General features: G+C 34.2%; 1 protein-coding gene across 4 annotated transcripts; it reads right to left on the bottom strand.

Annotated features, from left to right (window-relative positions):
* LOC107902187 (transportin-1) lies at nt 1-3,939 on the bottom strand. 4 transcript variants are annotated; one of them, XR_005913154.1, is made up of 8 exons: nt 3,504-3,894; nt 3,257-3,337; nt 2,734-2,784; nt 2,538-2,623; nt 1,626-1,741; nt 1,478-1,520; nt 1,112-1,165; nt 245-403 (listed from the first exon to the last, which is right to left on the bottom strand). XR_005913154.1 is itself a non-coding variant. In XM_041092429.1 (7 exons), the coding sequence occupies exons 1-7, from the start codon at nt 3,669-3,671 to the stop codon at nt 198-200; spliced, it is 741 nt and encodes a 246-aa protein (XP_040948363.1). In that variant the 5' UTR covers nt 3,672-3,939; the 3' UTR covers nt 1-197. The 4 variants fall into 4 exon arrangements, 3 of the variants coding, with proteins under 3 accessions (XP_040948363.1, XP_040948364.1, XP_040948365.1); XM_041092429.1 differs by lacking the exon at nt 1,626-1,741 and having other exon boundaries at nt 1-403; nt 1,112-1,217; nt 3,504-3,939; XM_041092430.1 differs by lacking the exon at nt 1,626-1,741 and having other exon boundaries at nt 1-403; nt 1,112-1,217; nt 3,440-3,858.
* Nucleotides 3,940-9,907: the final 5,968 nt, after the last annotated feature.

Below are 9,907 nucleotides of genomic sequence, written 5' to 3'. Positions count from 1 at the left end.
TTAGCACATTAGGAAGGGAGAGAAGTATATTGTGAGAGAATAACTTGAGTGCCCACATGGCTCTCGCAAAGTAAAATATATCAAGTGATTACAATTAGGATTTTCAACCTTTCACTGTCCTTAAACCTTTAGAAAGTATGATTACAGAACATACTTTAGCATTTTCCTGAATAGATAATTTTGCCAGTCTCTCTTTCTCAGCACGCTGGAATGCAGGTGGATCTGATCCTCCATCGAGCCCTCCTGAAACCTTCATGAACTGCACCAGCCAGTAACAGCATGAACTTGAGCTTCAATGATAGAACAGTTTCCAGTGGTACAATTGTAGCGGGCAAAAGAAGATAGGAACGCCTAGTAGGTACATGGCTGCTCATCTCTTCATAACATTCATTACAAAGTCCATCTGGTCATAAGTTTAAAACAGGTATTTTCAAGAAATGAAATCAATATTTAGAAAATAAATGCAACAGAGGAAAAGTTAACTACATGCAGAATACAACAAATTCAACATAACACTTGTTGTAATGATAAAAAATTGGCATCAAAATTTTCATAAAATTATTTAGATACTCCTTAGAGTGGACATAATCAATAAGAGTAATAGCAGTAAAGATTCACTAATCAAATTCTACCATACAAAAAAATAATAGCAATAACACGTGTTACAATTACGACAACAACAACATAGCTTTTCTCCCATAAGATGCTGCAATCCATATAGAACACAGATTATGCCAGCATGCTCTACTTAGTACCAAATGCAGATAGGAAGTCACATCAACATCAAAAGTGAAAAAAGTCCCAAACTATTGTAAACATCAGTTATTGTAAACATCAGATAGGTTACAAGCGTATTTTCCTAATAGGATATTTGTACCAAAATCTCTCTTTAAACCTTTTCAATGGTGACAAAAGACTACCAAAAGGCCCAAAATAAGATGCCTACTCAAGTTTTAAAAAGAAGCCAAAAGTGCCATAATTTTCATACAGACCACCATTCCAACTTAAAGAAAGGATGCGACACTTCTGTAAGATGCATGTCTAACAAGCTGAAAAGGACAAGTATGACAGTGATATAGGCAAATGCAGGGAAACGTCAAAGAAGACATACCAGCATTGGCTGGAGCAGTCCACGGAGTTGTAGTCCATATTGCTAGGCATATATCTGGAAAGAATTCTTCCAATAAGCTATCTTTACTTGAAGGTGTACTGCCATTCTAAAAAGAGCATTGGTTTGTACAATTTAAGCAACGGGATATTAATATTTTTAGTAAAAACTAAACAAACATGTGGAGGGGACAAAGAAAATGACATGATTTTCATTGCACATTAATATCCATTTCATATTTATCGGTTTCTTATCCTTTTGCACTCTCTCATTCCATTTTTTTAAATATAAAAATTTCAAATGCATAAAGCATGTGAAAAATAATAAATAAATGGGATGGGGACAACTACAAATTACTACTGGACATACCATAGGGTCTATGTTGTCTTGTTCCAAAACTATTCCCTGCACCCTGGAATTAAGAGAAGCAAAGAAAATGTTTATATTTGCACTGATGTGTCTAATCAAAGCATTTAGTATAACGCGATGGAACAAGTCATTCGAAGATAACACATACATATATATGTATATGAATTGTCAGAGGTTGAAACCCTAAAATGCCATTTTGTCTTTGGGACTTTAAAAGAGAGTCTGTTTAGTCGACATGCAAATTGTTCCATGAATGACTGATCCCTGTTTTCAGCCAAAATCAAATTTCTTAATATATTAGAGCTGCATTAGAAGTTCTTTTTTCTATTAAAAATTTTATTTATTTTTATTTGTTAAAAATTATTTTATATATGTTAAAATGAGATATATATATGACACATTACGTGCAACTATTTGATTATTTTGTCATCCACATCAGTTTTTAACAATAGAATTAGATGAAATTTTTAATAGAAAGCCTCGATTTACTCTTTAATCTAATGTATAAAAACTAATTTACTCATATTAAAATGGTTGGAGGTGTAATTCATATTCTATAATTATATATGACTAAAAACACTATATAATTATGATACTGGTTGACAAATAAGTGTAAATAATATATAACAGAAGTGAAATCAAAAGAGTTAGGTTGAAATCTTCTTGGGGCATTTTAAATAGCTGTGTTATCAACAGTAATTTTAAAATAGATGATCAATCTCCTTGTTGTTTTCTCCAAGGCATAAAAATTAAGATACCTTTCACATCCTATCCAAGTATCACATGATGAGTTCATAATTGTAGCTGCCACTACAGATATAGTAAGGACTAAAAAAGCAAGCAAGCTAGCAAGCGACCATGTCCTATTCAATTCTGTTTTTTCTCTTTTTATTTTTATTTTTATTATCCATATTAGCTTAAATTCATATTAAGGTGTACGGATAACAACCCATATATTGTGACACAAGCAGAGGCAAAAAACTGAAAATAAAAATGAAAAAGAAGGATCTAATTTCAGAGACATGAAAAAACTAAAAATGGCTTGAACAAAGAAAGTTACCAAAATTCACATGCTTCAAGTGCCACCTCATCATCAGTGTCCTTATTTACTTGCAACATATATTCAATTACATTCTTCATATGTGGCTGTTAAATAATGGAAAGTGACATCAGAAAAAACAAAATGCAGATTTGTAAACAGGCTTAAAAAGAGAATGATATGGAACTAAAGATGTTACAATATACTGCAATCCTACCTCCATAACAGATGGACGGACTTCAATTAGCTGAACAAATGCTGCACAAACCTGATCATGTGGCAAGAAAAAGAAAAGGAAACATTGATCTGACAATGCACAAACTTGGAAGAAATGAGAGAGCTTTCTACAATTCATCACTAGCTTTATTAAAAATATGGAAATGTTATACAGATGAAATCATGAAAAGAGTCGAAAACAGCCTTTTCATAGTATTCAGTTACATGATATATATGTTTGCACGGTCCAACATTTCAGCAGTTTCATTATAGAAGAAAAAGACAAGAACCATTAACACCAAAGACTAGATGACAAAGCATGTCTGATTCTAAGGCTGTATTCAATATAAATACTGAAATCAGAAAATCAGAAAATCAGAAATGACAAGTAATTCATGTCAAGTTTTTATAGGCTTCAGTAGTAAATTACAGGAAAATTAGGAAATATTTATAGTAGATCATTCCACGCAAAAGTTGGATTATAAATACAACAAGTATACAAGAGAAAAGGAGAAACTATTCACCAATTTCCGCACTTCTGCTGCAGGGTCATTAGCAAGGCCAAACAAACCATGAAGGTATTTATCCACAGATGCATATAAAGCCTGAAAGAAATTAATGTATAATATCAAGTATTACCCTAAAAGTAACAGAATGGCATCCTTCACAATGAAGAATAAAAACTTTCAAACTTCAAGTTAACTTACAGAAGGCATCAACATAATATATTGGTTTACAGAACCCAATGAAAGCTTTCTCAGAGAAGCTTACCGTATTAGCTAAGATGGAAAATAGGTGCATGATGACAGACAAACGGAGACGATGCAAATGAAATGGGTAAAAAAAAACGAAAAGAAGATGAACAATTTTTAATGGAGAAACCAAAGAAAGTTCTCGAAAAATAAAAACCCAAATAAATTTTCCTTTGGGGCACTTCATCGATACAGTGACTTGAGGAAATAAAAAATCAGGAAGAAGAAGAAGAGATTTCTAGGGTGAGGGCTGCCGATTTGGGGAAATTGGGGGGGCGAAATAAAGGGAATCGGGGGAGGGGAGAAATGGTTTGGGAAAAATAAAATGGGGAAAAAAAAGAAGAAAGATTTCTAGGGTGAGGGGGATCGATTTTGGGAAAAAGAAGGGGCATAAAAAAAGAGGGATTTTCATTTCAAATTGTGGGATAAAAAAATATGATTAAAAATGGTGCCTTTTTGCAGAAGAAATTTGTGGCGTTTGAAACAAAAATGCCACTATTGCCCTGAGCATTAGCGGCGCTTTTTTAAAAATGCAGCTAAAGACCTGATCATTAGCGGCGCTTTCTAAAAAACGTCGCTAATACCCTGAGCATTAGCGGTGCTTTTTCAAAAACGTCGCTAAAGACCCGATCACTAGTGGCGCTTTTTAAAAAACGCCGCTAAAACCCTTAGCATTAGCGGCGCATTTTAAAAAACGCTGTTAAATAACTGAGCATTAGCGGCGCTTTACAAAAAACGCTGCTAAAACCTTGAGCATTAGCGGCGCTTTTTAAAAAACGCCACAAAATCCCCGAATACCAAAAAACGGTGTCGTAGGGCTTAGGTTTTTTTAAAGCGCCGCTAATGCTTGATTTTTAGCGGCGTTTTTTATCCAAACGCCACTAAAAACGCCGCTAAAAGCCTGTTTTGGTGTAGTGTGTGTTCGTGAAAATCAGACCTGGGTTAGTTTTGATTTGGTAGTGCACAAGTCGAAGGCTAGAAGTCTTCCAGCTTCTAAGCATAGATTCGACTCAGTTAATTCCCTGCATAGTTCAAGATAGGCCCGTGGCGGGTTTTGGCAAAGATGGCGTTGAAAGAATTCGTGTCAAGGTGGAGATTGTTAGAGTTGTGTGACCCAAATTCTAAGAGATTGCTTGCAAGTCAAGTTAAACAAAAATATTTTTTCTTTCTAGAAGATTTAGTATTTATTAGTATAATATATTTAACATTTATTAGTATAGTTTATTTGACTTACTAATTTAGCTTATAAATAGGCTCTTTTACGATCTTAGAATAATACCCATTAGATTAGAACTCATAACACATTCAGAGAATTTTGTGTTTACGTTTTGAGGGTTCTTTGTTTTTCGGGTTTTCGGGGTTTAGTTTTATCTCCATCTTTTGTACTCTTCGTTCTTTTGCCATTATAGTAAAATTATCTTTGCCCGTGGTTTTTTATCCTCTTTGGAGGGGTTTTTCCACGTTAAATTTGTGTGTTCATCTTCTTAATTTCTTCTGTTATTTTTACTTGTTTGTTGCTTAATCGGGACGATCCTAACAGTGAGAGCAATGAAGCACTAAAACTTTTAGAAGTTTAGAACCTTTTGAAAATCATTACACTGGCATTAGGTATAAATAAAAGGGTGTTTTTTTGTTAAACATTTGCGGCGGGGATAGCCATTGGAGAGCAGAAGACAATGGGGAAGTAGAGAAAATGATGAAGAAGAAGTTCAAAACGTCGTCATCTGGTAGCGAGATGGAAAGCTGGGTTCCTTTGATAGGGTCAGGTGAAGAGGAAAGAGAGAAAGAGAGAGGGGAAAGGGTAATAGGAGAAAGGACTTGGTGAATGGAAAGGGAACGGGTATCAAAAGAAAGTTGACTGACATGAGGGGATTTGAGGATGAAGAAAGCGACGCCGTAGATAGTGGTGGAAGGGAAGTCTAAGAAAAGGGGCGGGCACCACGGTGGAGAAGGGAGTGAGAGGCTGTGGAGTGGCCTTTGGGGTTTCATCAGCCATGGGAGTGCAGAGTGTTTGTTGGAGAATGCACTGAGAAAATATTGTCGGCCATGGGAAATTAGGGACTTCCGGGGGGAAAATTTCAGAAAAAATGGCGCCATTTTTAAAAGTTAAATGATTTTTGCGGCGTTGTAAAAACGCCACTATTGCTTGCCTTTTGTGGCATTTTCTTGATAAATCTCTATCCAAACTGTGCCGTTTTGGGAAATTTGAATATATAGTAACAGTGTTTTTTTGTTAAAAAAGCCGTTAAATCTCATATATTTTATTTATTTATTTTTTGTATCTTTCATTTAAATTTTACGTAAATAATTATCAAAATTTTAAGTAATATTTAAAAGTATTTGATACATGTATAAATTTTAGTTTTTTTATTTCATTTATATTTTTTATTTTATTTTTTCTTATATTTTGGTCCTATCCAATTTAAATAATTAATTACCTGTATATGTATATATATCCATATCAAAAATATCAAATGGTTAGGTTTAAATGTTTTTAAATATACAAGTATGAATTAATTGTATCATTTAACAAGTCTCAAATTATAAACCTTAAACCCTAAATTAACCAATCAATCTACATGCATAAAGTGATCATCTACCTATTATATAAACTATATACTCATAATTTCAATATATTAAATTTATTATTATCTATTTTAGAAATATATAAGAACATATTTAATATAAAAATTAATAAAACTAATTAATCTAAACTTAAACTCTAATCTAACCGTTGAAACCCTAAACCCTAACCCCTAAATCCCCTAACCCTTAAAGCATAACCCCTGACCCCTAAATCCCCCTAACCCTAAAGCATAACACCTAACCCCTAAACCTTAAATCCCAAACCCTAAATCCATACCCCAGCCTACTCCTTAAACTCTAAACCATATATTATAATGATAATTAATACAATATTTTAAAATTAATAATATCTATTTTACGATTATATAAGAAATTATTTAATATATAAACTAATAAAATCAGTAATGTATCCAAAAAACTTTAGTATTTTAATTTTGCCATTTTTAACAAATATTTTAAATTATTTTAAATCCCTGAGCATTAGCGACGCTTTCTTAAAAACGCCGCTAAATCCCTGAAAGCTCAAAAAACGGCACCGTTGGGCTTAGTTTTTTTGTGGCGCTTTCCCAGAAATGCCGCTAAAGCCCTAAGCATTAGCGGCGCTTTCTTAAAAACGCCGCTAAATCCCCGAAAGCTCAAAAAAGGCACTGTTGGGCTTAGTTTTTTTGCGGCGCTTTCCCAAAAACGCTGCTAAAGCACTGAGCATTAGCGGCGTTTTCTTAAAAACGCCGCTAAATCCCCGAAAGCTCAGAAAACGGCGTCGTTGGGCTTAGGTTTTTTTGCAATGCTTTCCCAAAAACGCCGCTAAAGCCCTGAGCATTAGCGGCGCTTTCTTAAAAACGCCGCTAAATCCCTGAAAGCTTAGAAAATGGCACCGTTGGGCTTAGTTTTTTTTGCGGCGCTTTCCCAAAAACGCCGCTAAAGCCCTAAGCATTAGCGGTGCTTTCTTAAAAACGCCGCTAAATCCCTGAAAGCTCAGAAAACGGCACCGTTGGGCTTAGTTTTTTTTGCGGCGCTTTCCCAAAAATGCCTCTAAAGTCCTGAGCATTAGCGGCGCTTTCTTAAAAACGCCGCTAAATCCCCAAAAGCTCAGAAAACGGCGTCGTTGGGCTTAGGTTTTTTTTTGCGGTGCTTTCTGAAAAACATCGCTAAATCCCTGAGCATTAGCGGCGCTTTCTTAAAAATGCCGCTAAATCCCCAGAAGCTCAGAAAATGGCACCGTTGGGCTTAGGTTTTTTTGCGGCGCTTTCTCAAAAACTTCGCTAAAGCCCTGAACATTAGCGGTGTTTTCTTAAAAACGCCGCTAAATCCCCGAAAGCTCAGAAAACAGCGTCGTTGGGCTTAGGTTTTTTTGCAGTGCTTTCCCAAAAACGCCGCTAAATCCCTGAAAGCTTAGAAAATGGCACCGTTGGGCTTAGTTTTTTTGCGGCGCTTTCCCAAAAACGCCGCTAAAGCCCTAAGCATTAGCGGCGCTTTCTTAAAAACGCCGCTAAATCCCTGAAAGCTCAGAAAACGGCACCGTTGGGCTTAGTTTTTTTTGCGGCGCTTTTCCAAAAATGCCTCTAAAGTCCTGAGCATTAGCGGCGCTTTCTTAAAAACGCCGCTAAATCCCAAAAAGCTCAGAAAACGGCATCGTTGGGCTTAGGTTTTTTGCGGCACTTTCTCAAAAACGCCGCTAAAGCCCTAAGCATTAGCGACGCTTTCTTAAAAACGCCGCTAAATCCCTGAAAGCTCAGAAAACGACGTCGTTGGGCTTAGGTTTTTTTTTGCGGTGCTTTCTGAAAAACGTCGCTAAATCCCTGAGCATTAGCGGCGCTTTCTTAAAAATGCCGCTAAATCCCCAAAAGCTCAGAAAATGGCACCGTTGGGCTTAGGTTTTTTTGCGGCGCTTTCTCAAAAACTCAGCTAAAGCCCTGAACATTAGCGGCGCTTTCGTAAAAATGCCGCTAAATCTCCGAAAGCTCAGAAAACGGCATCGTTGAGCTTAGGTTTTTTTGCGGCGCCGCTAAATCCTTGAGCATTAGTGGCGCTTTTTTAAAAACGCCGCTGATTCTTATTTTCAGCGACGTTTTTCACAAAGTGCCGCTAATGATCGATCTTTAGAGACGCCGCTAAAAGCTTGTTTTGGTGTAGTGAAAGGATCAACCGATTTGTGAACTTCTCTTAATAGCACTTAAATGATTAACACGACACTACATATAGCTTATGCACAACAAATAAAATTGATAAAGCAAATCGTAACACTTACTCAGGAATGGTTGGACTAAAAATTGACAAGACACCCCCACCAAAAATTGTTTGAAAAGGGTTTGCAAATGATTAAGCAAGGACTGATTCCCACGTGAAACAAATTATGTAGCAAATCAAATGGAAAAGAAAGAAAAATAAATTGAAAGAAAAGAGAAAAATTGGAAGCACATGGAAACGTGAAAACTAGAAAGGAGTTTCAGGTTTGTTGGGATTTTTTTTATTAATATTACTATTTATACAAACCAAAATTTAAAAACAACCAACTACACCTAGAATCCACTACTATCACAACTACTTACTACCCTTTTACTTAGCAATTCAATTTCCATTTAAACCCTACCAGCCGACTACTCACAAAGTCCTTAGCAAAAACAAAATAATCTCAATTAATCACATAGAGAATCAAACCGAAGACCCTTAATGCACCAACAAGGCCCTCAACCACTTCAACAAGTACTTATCACATGATAAAATTTCACAAACACAAAATAAAAATTTTCGGGCGCTACAACACTTGTTAACCCCCTGATATTGCTTGTGGAGTCTAAAAACTCCATAGTAGTATACTAAATAATTTCTCTTAATAATAACGCATAAAATATATACAATTTTAAAATAAAAAATATATATTAGATGTGACTAAAACAAAATTTAAATATGTAAACAATACCCTCGTAAAGTTAATATTTTATTGACGTAAATAGCACAGGTTCAAGTCCAATCGCATGCAAATTTTTTATTTAGTTATTCTAAAAATAAGAAAAAAAGACTAAAATATCCTCAAATAATGTAACTTATTTAATCACGAAAGGACATTTTTGTAATCTTTTTAACTAAGTTTGCACTTAGTTGACTTGTCACACCAACTCAAAGATAAATTTGAATAATAGTAAGCATAGATAAATACAATTTGTTGAGGTAAAATTAATTTTTTATTGAAATAAATTGCATAAGTTTAAATATGTCAAAGGTCCTTGTATTCTTTTGAAAATTAAAATTTAGTTCTTATATTTTAATTTTGAAACATTAAGTCCCTATTTTTTTTAATTTAAAAATCTTCATCACTTTGTCTAATTTTGTCATTAAAGTTAAAAATAACTTTTTTTAGCCTCAATATTTACAATTTTTTTTGTCAATTTGGTCCTTACCCTTTAAAGTACATAAAAATAAATTTTCCATACTTTAAATAAAACATAATAAATTAAAAAAATTATATTTTTTAAAAATGAAAAAAATAAACTCTTTAAAATTCAAAAAAGGATTTTTAAAATATAAAAATTTCAAAATTCAGTGTTATATAAACTGGACCGAACTACTAGTTGGACTGGTTGGACTGGGAATTAGGTGGAGTATCAATTATAAATCGAATTAAATTTTACAATTCCAATATACGTGGTGTAAATACAATATTTCTAAATACAAAATTAAACCATTATTAACTTTGCATCAAAAAAATTATAAAATAAACTAAAGGATATAAAAAAAACTTAAAAAATATAAAAAAACCCTAAACTCTTGCAAAACTAAACTTTAAACCCTAAAATCCACAAAACTCTAACCCTACTTCAGAAAAAAACAAAACCTTAA

This window comes from Gossypium hirsutum, chromosome D05, assembly GCF_007990345.1.
Source record: "Gossypium hirsutum isolate 1008001.06 chromosome D05, Gossypium_hirsutum_v2.1, whole genome shotgun sequence".
Lineage (NCBI taxonomy): Eukaryota > Viridiplantae > Streptophyta > Magnoliopsida > Malvales > Malvaceae > Gossypium > Gossypium hirsutum.
This window is presented reverse-complemented; position numbering and strand designations above follow the sequence as displayed.

Excerpts from the sequence above, each read along its gene's own strand:
- LOC107902187 (XM_041092429.1), bottom strand. The coding sequence starts at position 3,671 with ATGAAGTGCCCCAAAGGAAAATTTATTTGGGTTTTTATTTTTCGAGAA. Across the intron at positions 1,521-2,537 it reads CTTGAAGCATGTGAATTTTG|GGTGCAGGGAATAGTTTTGG; the intron begins GTAACTTTCTTT and ends TCTTAATTCCAG. Across the intron at positions 404-1,111 it reads GACTGCTCCAGCCAATGCTG|ATGGACTTTGTAATGAATGT; the intron begins GTATGTCTTCTT and ends ACTTATGACCAG.